At 42.2% G+C, this 17,546-nt stretch overlaps 1 protein-coding gene and 1 pseudogene across 1 annotated transcript; one reads left to right on the forward strand and one right to left on the reverse strand.

Moving 5' to 3' along the window:
- Window positions 1–277: 277 nt before the first annotated feature.
- Window positions 278–11,307, forward strand: Csta (cystatin A). The gene is made up of 3 exons (NM_001105876.1): window positions 278–378; window positions 8,213–8,314; window positions 11,108–11,307. The coding sequence occupies exons 1-3, from the start codon at window positions 313–315 to the stop codon at window positions 11,231–11,233; spliced, it is 294 nt and encodes a 97-aa protein (NP_001099346.1). The 5' UTR covers window positions 278–312; the 3' UTR covers window positions 11,234–11,307.
- A 62-nt stretch (window positions 11,308–11,369) lies between these two features.
- On the reverse strand, window positions 11,370–11,470 carry LOC120095712 (U6 spliceosomal RNA; annotated as a pseudogene).
- Between the last annotated feature and the right edge of the window lie 6,076 nt (window positions 11,471–17,546).

Genomic DNA, 17,546 nt, shown 5'->3' on the forward strand with positions numbered 1-17,546 from the left:
GTCCTTCCTCTTCTGACACAACAGGATGACCTTCTTGGCACAGAGAGTGCAGGGAGGAGCCATGTTCACCATTCCTGAGTCCTGGGCACACCTCTTTGATCATGTCCACCACCTCATCCCTCCAACTCCACTCAGCATTTCCTCTCAGTAAGACTTGCCTGAGGCCACGCTCACTTCCCCATTCCCTCAGATTCTGTGGTGATTATACATTACATAGGAGGAGCTTGTGGATACCTTTAAAATCCTAAGTCTCCCTGCATGCCAGATCATTTCTTCTCAGCATCCTGCCCAGCAAAGAAGTAACTCACCAAGATGATGCCTGGAGGCTTGACACCGGCCAGACCTGCTACCCCAGAAATCCAGGAGATTGCTAACGAGGTGAGTCGATGGACTTCAGGAAAAACACTTGATCCACACAACAAATTTCCAGAATTTGATTCATAATTTTGCCCTACCTTATGAGTGTGGGATATCTCAGAAACCAGAAATACAGATTTTGTTCAGACTTTTATAGCACCTAAAAGTGGAACATTAAGCCTTGCAGAGAAATTTTAAAACCCCAAGCATAAAATCGGCCAAGCCACACTCTGCTGCAGCCTCAGTTTCTGAGTAGTTGAAGGTGAATTCACCCTGGATCGTCTCTATGCCTCACATGTCTGATCCCAGGAGCTCTTATTACTGATGGAATTTTCCAGTTGCACTAGTTGAAGCTGACATATGGAGGCTCCTAAAGTTGTTAAGAATCGCCGACCTGATTCCAGGATGCTGTACCCACCAAACCATCACAGTCAAACTGGAACTCAGTGTTTCTAGCAAGTTCATACATGTTGCTTGACTATCATCTACATAGAAAGATGAATCATGTTACTTATTTTACAAAGGTAAAACGTATGCAAATTACGGAGGTAGGTTTGGAATGTGTCACCTTATTTTCTTACATCACATTGTTTTCTTCTCTTAAGCCAAGTCTTCCTGGCAGACAAGATCAGTTTGGTTTGGTATTTGTTTATTTGTTTGTGTGTGTGTGTTTGTTTCCTTGTGTACATGTGTGTTTGTGTGTTTGAGATATGGTCTTGTTAGATGGTCTAACCTGCAGGTAACTCAGGGTAACCTCAAACTCAAGGTATGCCTGCTGCCTCAACTTCTCACGTTCTGGGATTGCAGCCATGTGCCACCACGCTAGGCGCCATCACATTTTATGTGAGTAGAACAGATGGGAGCCTTTATGCTTAGGACACTGAACATTCTAGATGGGTCACAGGCCTAAAATTCAGTGACTAAATATTTAAGGCTAAATAGTTCTCATTCATAGATTTATTTCAATAAATATTTGGAGCATTTTATTTTGAGGCATATTAAATCTTTATACCTTCATTAGAATACTCACATCAAGTTGGTATTGTCAACCTTAAATTTGCACATGAGTCACCTGTCGCTCTAGATAAAATACTGATCTGACTGAAGAGAGCTTCCAAGGTCTCTGGGAGTGTGGGCACTCCTATCCGTGACTTTACTTTCGTGTCGGACCTGAAATATCTCTCATCCCAGAAGGCTTGGGGGAGATGGGGCCTTATATAGGATGCCAAGGAAAACGTTTCCATGTCACCTGTAAGAAGGAAGCTAAAAGGCTAACTAAAATAACATGCATAAAAATTATTTTGAAAACAAATACATAATGAGTAACAGTTGATTTTTATGTTGACTCAAATAAAAAATCCCGCTGAGATGTTCCAGGAGCCAGGGCTCTGGGGAGATAGACAGGGAAATACTTCATTTGAAATTAAAAGATTTTAGTGATTCTTAATAGTTGATCTTCTGGTTATCTAGAATAACTGTTGTTTTGAAACACGGATCTTGCTATTTCTCAGAGTGGTCCAAACCTCACAGGTTTAAGTAATCCTTTTGCTTCCAGCCTCCCAAGTATCTGGGACTACAGAAGTGTGTCATCCTGCTGGTTAGGACATTTTTGAATATGTTATTCTCATTAGTTCTCTGAGAATTTCATACATGCATAAAATGTAGTTTGGTCATATAATTTTTAAGTTAAGAAGCTACCGGAAGGGCTTATCTTGATAATTACACCATCTGTAGACCACATCCTCAGTAATAAAATTAATTTAGAATTGTCTTCTTGCAGCTTCAGAGAAGCAGAAAGAGACATAGATATTAACAAAGTCACCTCACGGGGAAGGAGCTTTGCTGTTTTGAAAGCCTTGATTTCTGTCCCACCTCTCAGCTGATCTTCAAAGCCCCCAGGCAGGCAAGGATGCAATCAAGCCTACGTTTAGATGATGGACCCAAGACTCAAGATGCTCAAGAGTCACCCAGATTAGAAACTAACCTGTCCTTTCCCAGTGCACAGTCTCAGCACACTGGGAGCTCTGCAGGAATGCAGCAAACTTCCTGTCTCTGTAGAAGTGAGATCCTTCAGCTTAAATCGCCATGTGAGATGCATAGTCAAGAACCATAACACAGAGACAATTCCTGAGTCTCTCCAAGGTATCGAGCATCAGGATACAAACTGTAGAAGGTACATAAAGGACTGAAAGAAATGGCCTTCAGTCCCCCAGAGCAAATAATGTAGAGGAAATCAAGAAATCTAGGGAAAATTAAAATAAAACTTAATTAAGCACTTTTTCATGATCATAGGTTTAAGACCAAATAGGACATTAGGCACTGCCAACCCCTTTACTGTCAGGTGAGCAGGTACAGGGTGGTGGCTCAGCTCCCAGATGTCTTGCAGAAGACAGCCTGAGGGGACAATTCCCACTAAAGTGTATCGAGGTGGAGAAACAGACAGTAAACTGTATTTTTAGGAAGCATTTTCCCAATCACAGAGAACCATAGTGCAGACACTAAGGAAAGTCCTGGTTAAGTCAGGAAACTCATTCTATGCCTCTAAGATTCTGGTCTGTTGTGTCTCCACACAGTGTCAGGCCAGAGGGGGTTATTGTATCCCTAGATGGGGGATTAACCTGATGGAGCCCGGAGAAAATCTCCACTACCTGTCATTTACTTTGTACTTTTATTCCTTAATATTTTAAGATACATTTTTTATTTTCAAAAATCCACTGTTATGTGGTCTTAGAAGAGAAACTGGTGAGTGTTAGCAGACCCCCACCAGGGAGGAAGGAAGGGAGCATTTGGAATGGTCCCCAGATAGAGAAGGAAAGGACCACAGAGAAGTGGAACTTTCATGCCCTGGGAATTGAGTATCAAACCCACAGAATGGCAGGCAGAGGCTTTGGGATTGGGAGGATGTAAGATCTTTAGGACTTTAGGAGACAAGTATTTCTAAAGTCTGTCCTTCAGAAGTCACTGGTTATCAGGAGTCAAGGTGTCTCAGTGCCTGAACCCACATGATGAAGTTTATGATTGCCAGGCAGTGGTCACAGCTTTAATCGCAGCACTCAAGAGGCAGAGGCAGAGGCAGGCAGATCTCTGAGTCCAAGGCCAGCCTGGTCTACAAAGTGAATTCTAGTACAACAGCCAATGCCATACAAAGAAAGCCTGTCTTGAAAAAAAATAAGAAGAAAAAAATAATGTTGACTTTTTTAGACATCACTGAGGCGCTTAGCAGGGAAGGAGGACATCAAATGGTCTCTGCCCTCAGGAAAATTTACAAAGTAAACTGGGAAGTAAGATTGTCATAAAGTAAAGAGGCACGCACATTCCCACCTATGAAAAACCAAACCATGTCCAGTGGCCTGCCAATGGAACAGCTTCTTGCAATAACAACTCCAGATTGCAGCTGGTTGCTCTTTTATCGTCTATGTAAGTGGCCACCGGGTGAGAATTCCAAGTATGTTTATTGGAAGGAAGGAAATGTTATTTTAAGGATTATTTTTAGAAGCACAGGCTGTGGTTACACATGCAAATGTATGTGCACACTGCACAAGCTCATCTTCACCTCAGAAACCTGTGGATGAGCACCACCCCTGAAGAACATGCTAAGCACGAGCTTCATTGGCCAGGACACCACACAAATACTTCAGTGCAGCTGGGCACACCCTGGGCTTTAGCAAGTCATGGCTCCCATTGACCTCATCTACAGATTTATGTTTCTTTCTCTCCAACCTGAGCTTTCTGGTCAGTCAATTCTGTTGTCCCATCCGTGGAGAACAAGCCACTCAGTCATGCCAGAAACTCAAGGCACATACCCTCCAGTCTTATCAGAGCATGCCTAGATCCTCTTGGTCACCTGTCCAGCATGGATGTGTTTCTGTACTCCTCCACTCTGATTCCTGTGATCCGGTGATCCATTACATTCCAATCTTCAATTAGAGATCACTCCCTCTGCCCTCCCTCCTCCTCCACTTCTGCCCTGGGGGGTCACAGAACCACAGACAGTTCCAGTGTGCTGCAAGAATATCCATGTCCCAGCAGGACCTCGGGGACAGCACAGCATCCCTTTAGTTCTGTTTGCTGTTGGTTTTCCAGAGGTCTATACCTTCTACCCTTGTCTCCCACCCCCACCCTGCCTTCCGTGGTCTCCCCCAACAGGTTCTTACTCTGCTTAGACAATTGCTGGAATCTGACAAGGGAACACCCTAACTTATCATATTGCTTCAGGTCTAACTATTTCCTTCAGTCCTACGCTGCTCTCTTTCCCTCTGCTCATAGTCTAGTGACTTCATTTTCTTGTGTCCTGTGTGTTCTTCTTTCTATTCCCTTCTAAACATATCAGTTGACAAGTGTCCACAAGACATGTCCCACTAGCCTTACCATTTTTTTTCATACTGCCCTCTGAATTCTCTTTTCTTACTGGAAATTTCCTTAAATAATGTCTATCTACCTTGCACCCAGTACCTTCTATCCATTCTGCTCCGATGAATGATTGCAGGTTGGGGAAGTGCATTGGTGTTGATGCTTCCATGGCTCCATTCTTCAGATCCTAGAAAACTAGCAACTCAGCAAGATTTGCAGCAATTGGAAAAGCCGGAACAACTCTGGAGTAAATGTATTTATCAGGTGCCTCTTTCTCTGAGGGAGGACAAAGTAACAAAGGCGTAGTCTCCAGTCACCATCAGACACTGCAAGGACAGTAGCAACTGGGTACAACACAAGTCCTGTCTGTCACACCAGGCTCCATGAATGCCTTCGTGTACCTTCTGGTACCCTTCCTGGTGATTCACTCAGCGCCAAGATGAAAGGACACAAATCAGTCTTACTACACAGGGGAGAGAGGCTGCATCTTCCTCAATGAACCAGACACAAGGCAGGTACAAGTGCTTGTAAGGATACAAAACAAAGCATTTGAAATAAGTTCTCCCCCAGAAAATTCTGGACATACACAAGTATGATGGAGAAAATGCAACTTGGGGCTAGAGAGATGGCTTAGTGGTTAAGAGCACTGACTGCTCTTCCAGAGGTCCTGAATTCAAATCCCAGCAACCACATGGTGGCTCACAACCATCTGTAATGAGATCTGATGCTCTCTTCTGGTGTGTGAAGACAGCTACAGTGTACTCACATACATAAAATAAATAAATAAGTCTACAAAACAAAAAACAAATTTAAAAAAAGAAGAAAAAAGAAAATGCAACTTGGATCTATTAATAGGAGAGATGGAAATCAGCACTTACAGTATGGCTTTAAAAAAAAAAAAAAGACAGACTAAAGAGATGGCTCAGCAGTTAAGGGTGCATGAATACTGAGAGGACCCAAGTTCAGTTCCCAGGAGCTATGCCAGACAGCTCAAAACTGCCTGTAACTCTAGCTGCAGAAGATCTGGTGCCCTCTTCTGGACCCCATGCGTACCTACATGCACGTGTGCGCATACACACACACAGATACATAATTAACATGAAAAATAAAACAAAATTAAAAAATTACCAAGGCTAAAAACCCGAAGGATCATACCTCAGAAACTTATTATCATACAAAGGTTTTTAAATTGCTCTGACAATGATCAATGATTTTCAAGTTCCTTCCTTGTAAAATGATGCTTAATAAATCAGTTTGGGGATTAGTGTAGAGATCAGGCTTTTCTGGCTCAGTGGGTACCCAGTACTGGCATCCTTCCTTTGGCCACTCAAAAGCATCAGGAGGCGAGAGCCTAAGATATACCCCTCTTCCCGCTCAGCTTCTCTCTGGACAGCTGTCCATGGATCCTCTCCTGCACCCTGCCTCCTGCCAGTCCAGTCTTTTCCCTCTCACTTCCTGTCCTTTTTCCCTGACCTGAAGATTCATTTTCCAATTCAAAAAGCAACTGTTGCCATCCCACCTATTCTGAAGGCTTTGGGGGCAAATAAGTGGTGCCTGTTGGAACTTAACAGAATCTGAGAACTCAGTCTGCAGACACATTTGAAAACAGTTTTAACAGTCAACGGAGGCACCAGCAAAGAAGGATTAAAAACATCTCCCCACTGAGGGGAGGAATTCAGAGGGTCTAGAAAAAATTCTGGGTTCTCTGGGGGGCCTGACTGAAGCTAGAAGCACCCAAATGCTTCATCAGAGAGCAGTGCATCAACTTGCCAATGGAGAGGATATATTGAGTCCTCAAAGATATACTGAAGACAGAATTGGTTTTCCTTCTAGGAGTAGGAAAGAATTGTGGGAAATACACCCATGGGAAAGGCAACAGGAAATCAGTAGACACTACCTGAAGGCTATGAATGGAGGTAAGAAGATGAAACTGAGAGACGTCTAGATCGAGGCTGAGCTGTGGAAGACACGACCAAGCTCACACAGGAGATTCAAACAGCAGCTCTAATACAGCTGTATTAGATTATTAATGGCTGGCATTGGCAACACCAGAAATTCTGAGGGCTGAGTCAAGAGAGCAGGGGACCTGATGGATCTGTATGACTAACAGCTAGACCCCAACCTCCTCCTTACACTCAATATCCTCCATCCTGAGATGTGAGCTATTCTCCATTCTCAGCCCTGGTGGAAACCTGGGAGCCTGGCTATTAGCAGAAATTGAGCCTAGTGATCATAACGGATCCTAGCATATAGGGTCTAGCTGAGCACCTGAAGAAAGGGTGGATACATAACATTCAGGAAAGGTTTACACACTGAATGTGAGACTAACTCCTTTCAGCAATGCGAGCATGTAAGCTTCCGTGCCCTGCCATGGGTGTGTGTGTGTGTGTGTGTGTGTGTGTGTGTGTGTGTGTGTGTGTGTATGTGTGTGTGTGTTCAAGAATGCATTCTCTCCTTTTACCATGTGAGTCCCAGTGATGGAATTCAGGTTGTCACACTTTCTTAGTGGCAAGTTGTTGCAATAAAATTAAAATAAAGGAGGTATCTTTTACCCCTCACTTGATCCAGCACCCCAGTGCCCCAAGACATCTGTTAGATGTCTTCATCTCAGTCAGCAAAGCCTCTCACCCGCTTTGCTCTATCCCATCTCACACTACCAATGGCTACTCTCTGAGCCTGGCAACAATCTCTCTACCCATCTAGTTCCCAAGGTGGGTTGCCACCGTGCCAGACATACACATCTTAATTCCGTGGCGGCCCAACGTCTCCAACCACCCCACACTCTCTTGAATTCAATTAAATCACCACATGAAAGAACACACAGCACAATAACCTCTCATCCAATTGATAAGATATAATTGCCCACCTAGATATACAAAGCCCTGTACACATTCATCCCTTAAGAATATTCATAACAACTTGTAAATGTGCAGAGAGGAATCTTAACATCAGCTTCAATGTTCTCTCAGCTGTTTCTCCCTCCCTTGCTCCAGTCTCCTCCTCCTCTCTAAAACTTTTCTCCCGCCCATCCTTCCATCTCGTCCAATGACAGGCCTCGCTCTATCTTGTATCTGCCTTCATCTGCATAATGACATCATCCTACAGCAAGGGACTTTACCTGCTTAGCTACTGGGTTGGCCTTAAACTATGACTATTTTGTAATACTGCAGCGACGATATTATTCAGCCTCATGCAATATAATTTGACTTTTTAACCTGTGTAAAGATTTTTCTATTGGGAAAAAAGAAATTGCAACACTTTTAGTTTAGTTTGGATCTTAATTTTTAGTCCCAAGTAGCCTAGAACTTTCTATATAGCTCAAGCTGCTGTTGAATGACATTCTTCTGCCTCAGTCTTTCATGTTCTAGGATTAGAGGCTTGAGCTGCCAGCCAAGACTCGTCATCATCTCTGAGCACTCTCAGCAAGACAAGGTCCCCAGATTTGTGACTCATGTAAACTGAGTCAACACAGCCCTAACACCATCTCTTTCTTTCTCCTCATTAGGTCAAAGCACAGCTTGAAGAGCAAACCAACAAAAAATATGAAAAATTCGAAGCCGTTGAGTATAAAACTCAAGTTGTCGCTGGAATCAATTACTTCATTAAGGTTAGACCCAGACCTCCCTCAAGCACTGATGCAATTGTTTCCTGTTGCCCCAACTCTAGCTTCTGGCACTGGTCTTTAATTAAGACACTTGCAAGTGGAAGACTCCCAAATCTATTGGATGGCAGAATGTTTACCTTTTTTTCCTCATGAATGCAAAACCCTGTAGAAAAAAGACGGTGTAACATAGGTCAGACATTGGTTTGCAGCCATGGTTGTTTATTCTGTCAGGTGGATGTGGAGGCGAACATTTTAGGGTATGGGAATTGGCTAGTGCCTTAGAATATTTTCCACCTTATAACTTCTTAATTCTGTGTGTCAAATGAAATGCACCTAAAAAGGACTTCAATCATTAGCTGAAAGAATAATTCAAGTCAATTTAATCCTTTAAATGAGTAGTTATTAATATAATTTAAATAATCCTTTTTATTATTTTTATGCATATGAGTGTTCCGTCTACATGTATGCCTTCATGCCAGAAGGGAGCGACAGGTCCCATTATAAATAGCATGTGGCTGCTGGGAATTGAACTCAGGACCTCTGGAAGAGCAGTCAATACTCTTTTTTTTTTAATTTTTTTAAATTTCATATATGTAAGTACATGTATGTGTGTATTTCAGACACACCAGAAGAGGGCATCAGATCTCATTACAGATGATTGTGAGCCACCATGTGGTTTCTGGGATTTGAACTCAGGACCTCTGGAATAGCAGTCAGTGCTCTTAACTGCTGAGCCATCTCTCCAGTCCCCAAATAATTCTCTTTACAATTCAAGCAGGTCCAACTGATGGCACTCCAAATACAGTATAAAGACATAATATTTTATAAAATACATTTTAGGAACTGTTAAGAGTGAGTGCAGTTGTGCAGAAACCCAGTGTCCGGCACCCACATCAGGTGGCTCACAACCACTTATAACTCCAGCTGATACCTCTGGTCTCCAAGGGCACCTGATCCTAGGTGTGCATAGCCATACACAGACACATACCCATACACACACTTTTTTTTTAATTTAAAAGAAATTTTATATCAAAAATTAAATTAAATGGTTTCCTGATTAGGTTCTAATGAAAAAAACATTTTGATGTTCTTGTGAACCAATGTCAAGGGAACCAATTCAAAAACTCAACTGTGGATAATAAATAGGAGCTGTATTTATCTCTTTTTATTAAACAGTGTCAATCCTGACTCAAAAGAGAACAGTCAAGCCCCTTTACCAGCCCTGCTTTGTCATTGTATCAAGGCACAGTTACATTTGTTTCTCTTTTTAAAACTTAAGCTATATGTTTTAATTTGTTTGTTTGTTTGGTTGGTTGGTTGGTTGGTTGGTTGGTTGGTTGGTTGGTTGGTTGGTTTTTTTAATGACAGGAGCAGAGCTAGCCAGCTCGACATGAGCTACTCTCAATGCTGGGTTGTATATTAGGACTAGACCAACTCAGTCCAAACAAATTGGAGTTCCTGGTGTGTTCCAGGCCGGAAGAAACGTGTGAGTGAACCCCAGCTGTGTCCTCAGAAGGGATTGCTTCCTTCCGTGATCTTTCTTCACATCTGACAAAAAAAAAAATTCAGAAAAAAAATGATTATATTGAAAGATAGGAAATTTTTTACCAAAATTGGGATCATTTTAATAGCTGATTATCCAAATATGAATATGTCATATTAACTCCCTCACATATTTCTTTTTAAAAATGTCATCAGAAAATGATCTTGGGAATTTCTTCCTCTGACCACACTATTTCAATGTGATTGAGTGCTCCCAAGCCCTAGCCCAACCCCCAACCCCCACCTCTGGCTCTCACCCTCACCCTCTATTCTGCTATTGAGCCTTAGTTCCCTCCTTCCCTCCTGCAGGTTGGCTGCTAACCCCATTGCTCTCAGCCACTCTCTAGATTTCATTTGTTACTAGTAGAGTGTTCTGTCTATCTTGAACCCCCACTGAGAGAGCAGTAGAGGACCATAGGCTTCCGTGTTAGGTTGTCCTGGGATTGACCATTGTTCCATTGTTCTGCTTGTTCAACCTGTTCACACCTGTTCTAAATCAATATGATCCCAGGATCTCCTCCCCTAGGCCTAATAATCCCCTACTCTGAATAGTGAGGATAATAACCTAAGGTGGGCTTAGGATATGCCAAGTACTGTTTTACAAGCAAGCCACACCCCTCTTTACCTAATCCTCACCAAAAAAAAAAAAAAAAAAAATCCATAAAACAAAACTCAGCTTAGAGGTCAGAAAACAGAATCACCAAAGATATAGGCTACCCTCTGTTCTTATTCCAGGCATCAAGAAAATAAAATGGGATGTAATTTTGCCAAGGTTTTAATGAAAAGTACAATAAACAAAACCCAGATGGGGAAATGGATTAGTGCGTAGGCATACAGGCTCCTGCAGAGGACCTGGGTTTGAGCCTCAGCACTCATGTAGAAGCTCACAATTATTTCTGACTGCAGTTTGGAGGGATTTGACACCCTCTTCTGATGCCGTTAGGTATTGCATGCATGTGATGCACTTAAGTACAGATAAATTAAATAAAATCTTTTTCTAAAAGGTATTCAAAATACATCTAGGAAATATGTTTTCTGCCACACTGTTAGCTGCTCTTTTTCTTAACGTACAAGTTGATAGAAGTTCAATTCACGGGTCTTGGCCTGGGCCAGAAGTGTTGTTTCAGGAGACCTTAGCATGTTAAATCTTAACAAGAAAGAAAATTTGTCATACAATGGAGATCCATGTGAATAATTTCCCTTCCTTCCTTCCTTCTTTCTTTCTTTCTTTCTTTCTTCTTTTATATCTTTCAGATGGATGTGGGACATGATTGTTTCACCCACATAAAAGTATTCAAGGGTCTTTCTGAAAACAGTGATTTGAAACTGACTGGTTACCAGACTAACAAAACCAAGAATGATGAACTGGCCTACTTCTAAACAGCAAATTCTAAAGTGACCTGATTCCTCTCACTGTAAACAGATATGGCCATCAATAAAGAAACTTTCTTCAAATAACTGTTTTCCTCCCTCATTACTCAGTATTGTGTTGACCTTACTTCCTAGACCATTGTTCTTAAATATGGAATGTTTCATGAATTTGCATGTCATCATTGAGCAAGGGCCATGGTAACCTCTGTATCCTTCCAATGTTAAATTGACCTGCTGCCAAGGAGAGCACAGTGTTCGTGGTTCAGAGTAGAAACTCTGCAGTAAGTGATAAAACCTATACCTTCATTGCAATTGGATAAAGGTTTGTACCACCCTATCCTTGCTGTAGGTGCTTTGGTGACTGTCAGGGAAACACACTCCTTGATCCCTTCAGTTTCCCAGAATGTTAACTCTGCCTTCATATTTGAAAATTAAATTTGTCCAATATATACAAAGAACTCAAGAAGTTAGACCCCAGAGAATCAAATAACCCTTTTAAAAAATGGGGTACAGAGCTAAACAAAGAATTCTCAACTGAGGAATATCGAATGGGTGAGAAGCACCTAAAGAAATGTTCAACATCCTTAGTCATCAGGGAAATGCAAATCAAAACAACCCTGAGATTCCGTCTCTCACCATTCAGAATGGCTAAGATCAAAAACTCAGTTGTCAGCACATGCTGGCAAGGATGTAGAGAAGGAGGAACACTCCTCCATTGTTGGTGAGATTGCAAGCTGGAATAACTACTCTGGAAATCAGTCTGGAGGTTTCTCAGAAAATTAGATACAGTACTACCTGAGGACCCAGCTATATCTCTCCTGGGCATATACCCAAAAGATGCTCCAATATATAACAAAGACACGTGCTCCACTATGCTCATAGCAGCCTTATTTATAATAGCCAGAAGCTGGAAAGAATCCATATGTCCCTCAACAGAAAAATGGATACAGAAAATGTGGTACATCTACACAACAAAGTATGCTCAGCTATTAAAAACAATGATTTCATAAAATTTCATAGGCAAAAGGATGGAACTAATGAAAGAGCCCCGGAGCGGGGAGACCCTCACTCAAGTCTCGGGATGATGCAATCCCCCAAGAACTCACGTGAGACCGTCCTTGCTGTAATAAACATGAGGTTTATTGATAGGAACCAGTGCACTGGGGTCGAGACTCATATCCCACGCAGGGACAGTGGAGTTCGACCCCGAGAGGCTGGGAGAAAGGGTATTTAAAGGGAGAAACCACAACCCAAGGGGGCAGGGATGGCATCATTGGAAAGTGTCGAGAATACCAGTGAAAAATCACAAGGAGGAGCTCCCTGTTTCTCAAGATTATTCTCTAAGATTTTAATCTAACTTTATGGTCGGCTAGTACAGGTAGAGGGCAGGGTCTGGAATTTGAGGTATTTGGGGCTTTTTTAAACTTCTGACTTCTTAGCTGCATTTTTTATTCTTTCACTAGAAAATATCATCCTGACTGAGGTAACCCAATCACAAAAAAAAAAAAAAAAAAAAAAAAAAAAAAAAAAACTACACACATGGTATGCACTCACTGACAAGTGGATATTAGCCCAAAAGCTACCCAAGACTACCCAAGATACAATCCAAAGACTGCATGAAGTTCAAAAAGAAGGATGACCAAAGTTCAGATGCTTCAGTCCTTCTTAGAAGGAGAAACAAAAATATTCATAGGAGGAGATACGAAGACAAAGTTCAGAGCAGAGACTGAAGAAAAAGCCATTCAGAGACTGCCCATCTGGGGATTTCCAGAGTGGTTGTACCACCTTGCAATCCCACCAACAAAATAGGAGTGTTCCTCTTTCACCACATCCTTGCCAGCATCTGCCATCACCTGAGTTTTTTTAACTTAACCATTCTGATTGGTGTGAGGCGGAATCTCAAAGTTGTTTTGATTTGCATTTGATGACTAAGGATGTTGAATATTTCTTTAAGTGCTTCTCAGCCATTCGATTTTCCTCAGTTGAGAATTCTCTATTTAGCTCTATACACCATTTTTTAAAAATAAGGTTATTTGGCTCTCTGGAGTCTAACTTCTTGAGTTCTTTGTATACTTTGGATATTAGACCTCTATGGGATGTAGGATTGGTAAAGATCTTTTCTCAATCTGTTGGCTGCCATTTTGTCCTTCTGATACTGTCCTTTGCTTTGCAGAAGCTTTATAATTTTATGAGGTCCCATTTGTTGATTCTTGATCTTAGAGCATAAACCATTGGTGTTTTGTTCAGGAAATCTTCCCCTATGCCCATGTGTTGGAGGCTCTTACCCACTTACTCTTCTATTAGTTTCAGTGTATCTGTTTGTTTGTTTTTTGTTTTTTATGAAGGTCCTTAATCCACTTGGACTTGAGCTTTGTACAAGGAGATAAGAATGGATCTATCTGCATTCTTCTACATGCTGACCTACAGTTGAACCAGCACCATTTGCTGACCACCAGTCTTTTTTCCACTGGATGGTTCTAGCTTCTTTGTCAAAGATCAAGTGACCATAGGTGTGTGGGTTCATTTCTGGGTCTTCAATTCTATTCCATTGATCTACCTGCCTGACTCTGTACTAAAAGACCCCCGGAGTGGGGAGACCCTCACTCAAGTCTCGGGATGACACGACCCCCCAAGAACTCACACAAGACCGTCCTTGTTGTAATCACATGAGGTTTATCGATAGCAACCAGTGCACTGGGGTTGAGACTCATATCCCACGCAGGGGCAGTGGAGTTCGACCCCGAGAGGCTGGGAGAAGAGGTATTTAAAGGGAGAAACCACAACCTGAGGGGGCAGGGATGGCGTCATTGGAAAGTGTATAGAATAACAGTGAAAAATCACAAGGAAGAACTCTCTGTCCCCCAAGATTGTTTCCTAGGAGAAGCTGTCTCCTACTTCTCAGATTGTTTAACTTCATGGTCTGCTAGTCCCTAGGAGAAGTTGTTTCCTGCTTCTCAAGATTGTTCTCTAAGATTTGTGGTCAGCTAGTTTCTGGGAGAAAGCTGTTGAGCTGGCCAATGTAATTATCCATTCTATCGCCCTAGGAGAGACTTTTTGGAACATACAATTCTGGGGCCTAATCTGGTTGGTTTTTTTTTTCTCTAAACTTTGTGTCTAGGGGGGCAACTTTAAAACTTTTATCTTTCAGTACCAATATCATATTTTTATCACTATTGCTCTATAATACATCTTGAGGTTAGAGATGGTGATTCCCCCAGAAGTTCTTTTATTGTTGAGGATAGTTTTCCCTATCCTGGATTTTTTTGTTATTTCAAATGAATTTCCAAATTACTCTTTCTAACTTTGTGAAGAATTGACTTGGGATTTTGATAGGGATTGCATTGAATCTCTGGACTGCTATCGGCAAGATGGCCATTTTTACTATATCAATCCTGCCAATCCATGAGCATGGGCAGTCTTTCCATCTTCTGAGATCTTCTTCAATTTCTTTCTTCAGTGGCTTGAAGTTCTTGACATACAGACCTTTCACTTGTTTGGGTAGAGTCGCTCCAAAGTATTTTAAATTATTTGTGACAATTGTGTGTAGGGAGCCGTATTGGATTTGGGCCTGGCCGCTTTTTGACTGCATGGCTCAAAGTGGCTAGGTGTGACTCTGGGCTGTTTGGCCACAGATATTCACCCCTAAGATGACTGCCATAAGTCTTAAGATTGTTGGACAAAAGCCTCTCCCATGAATTTACGGCACAGGAAGGTAACATTCAAGGGATGCCTCAGCTCCAGCAGATACCAGTTATCTCCTGAGTCAACACCCGGTGTCTTCACCGCCTGACCTCATCGTCTACCACCTGACCTCTTTGCCTCCAGCTATCACTGCCTATACCCTTGCCCCTCCATCTTTCGTGTTTCACAAAGGACACTCCCCCTACCTGAAAGCCTTAAAAGCTGTAACGTTCACCCCAATAAACGAGACCTTGACAACAGAATCTTGCTTGGTCTCCTTCTTCTCTTCATCCCCATTTGGCCCACAGGTAGAAAGCCTCTTCGGGACCCTGAATAACTGGGTCCCTGCTGGCAGGGACAATTGTGAAGGGTGTTGTTTCCTTAATTTCTTTCTCAACCTGTTTATCCTTTGAGTAGAGGAAGGCTACTGATTTGTTTGAGTTAATTTTATATCCAGACACTTTGTTGAAGTTGTTTATCAGCTGTAAGAGTTCTCTGGTGGAGTTTTTGGGGTGAGTTAAAGTATATTATTATATCATCTGCAAATAGTGTTATTTTGACTTCTTTTCCAATTTGTATCCCTTTGACCTCTTTTTGTTGTCTAATTGCTCTAGGTAGGAATTACCTATATTGAATAGGTAGGGAGAAAGTGAGCAGCCTTGTCTAGTCCCTGATTTTAGTGCGATTGCTTCAAGTTTCTCTCCATTTAGCTTGATGTTGACTACTGGTTTGCTGTATATTGCTCTTTCTATGTTTAGGTATTGGCTTTGAATTCCTGATATTTCCAACACTTTTATCATGAAGGGGTGCTGAATTTTGTGAACTGCTTTCTCCACATCTAATGAGATGATCATGTGGTTTTTTTCTTTGAGTTTGTTTATATAGTGGATTACATTGATAGATTTCTATATGAATTAACCCTGTATCCCTGGGATAAAGCCTACTTGATTATGATGGATGATCATTTTAATGTGTTCTTGGATTCAATTTGTGAGAATTTTATTGAGTATTTTGGCATTGATATTCATAAGAAAAACTGGTCCGAAGTTCTTTTTCTTTTTTGGGTCTTTGTGTGGTTTAAATATAAGTGTAATTGTGGCTTCTTAGAAAGAATTGGGTAGTGTTCCTTCTGTTTCTATTTTGTGGAATAATTTGGACAGTATTGGTATGAGGTTTTCTATGAAGGTTTGATAGAATTCAGCACTAAACCCAACTGGTCCTGGGCTTTTTTGGTTTGGAGACTTTTAATGACTGCTTCTATTTCTTTAGGAGTTATGGGGCTGTTTATATGGTTTATCTGATCCTGATTTAACTTGGTACCTGGTATCTGTCTAGAAAATTGTCATTTCCTCCAGATTTTCCAGGTTTGTAGAATATAGGCTTTTGTAGTAGGATCTGATGATATTTTTGAGTTTCCTCAGATTCTGTTGTATGTCTCCCTTTTCATTTCTGATTTTGACAATGTGGATACACTCTCTGTGCTCTCTGGTTAGTCTGACTAAGAGTTTATCTATCTTGTTGATTTTTCTCAAAGAACTAGCTCCTGGTTTTGTTGACCTTTTGTATAGTTCTTTTTGTTTCTACTTGGTTGATTTAAGCCTTAAGTTTGATTATTTCCTACCCTCTACTCCTCTTGGGTGTGCTTGCTTCTTTTTGCTCTAGGGCTTTCAGGTGTGCTATCAAGCGGCTGATGTATGCTCTCTCCTGTTTCTTTTTTGGATGCACTCAGAGCTGAGTTTTTCTCTTAGCACTGCTTTCATTGGGTCCCATAAGTTTAGGTATGGTGTGCCTTCATTTTCATTAAATTCTAAAAAGACTTTCATTTCTTTTTTTATTTCTTCCTTGACCAAGTTATCATTAAGAATAGCATTGTCACCCGAGGATCCCAGCCCGCAGCAGCTCTCTGCTCCCAAACCCCGTGGGAGAGAGACCTCACCGCCTGATCAGGTGGGCACTCCTGAGGCTGCAGAGCGGAGGAGACCACCAAAACTGCCCACCCCTGCCCACATCCCTGGCCCAAGAGGCAACTGTATAAGGCCTCTGGGTTCCCGTAGGGGAGGGCCCGGGAGCGGCAGGACCCCTGCGCCTGAGACACCGCCGGAACCTGAAGGAAACAGACCGGATAAACAGTTCTCTGCACCCAAATCCCGTGGGAGGGAGAGCTAAACCTTCAGAGAGGCAGACACGCCTGGGAAACCAGAAGAGACTGCACTCTGTGCACATCCAGACGCCAGAGGAAAACACCAAACGCCATCTGGAACCCTGGTGCACGGAGGCTCCCGGAAAGAGCGGCGCAGATCTTCCCGGTTGCTGCCGCCGCGGAGAAGACTTAGGCAGTACCCCACGAGCAAACTTGAGCCTTGGAACCACAGGTAGGACCAACTTTTCCCCTGCCTAGTGAACTCAAGACACAGGCCCACAGGAACAGCTGAAGACCTGTAGAGAGGAAAAACTACACGCCCGAAAGCAGAACACTCTGTCCCCATAACTGGCTGAAAGAAAACAGGAAAACAGGTCTACAGCACTCCTGACACACAGGCTTATAGGACAGTCTAGCCACGGTCAGAAATAGCAGAACAAAGTAACACTAGAGATAATCTGATGGCGAGAGGCAAGTGCAGGAACCCAAGCAACAGAAACC

Source organism: Rattus norvegicus, chromosome 11 (assembly GCF_021556685.1).
Source record: "Rattus norvegicus strain SHRSP/BbbUtx chromosome 11, alternate assembly SHRSP_T2T, whole genome shotgun sequence".
In the NCBI taxonomy this organism is placed as follows: domain Eukaryota; kingdom Metazoa; phylum Chordata; class Mammalia; order Rodentia; family Muridae; genus Rattus; species Rattus norvegicus.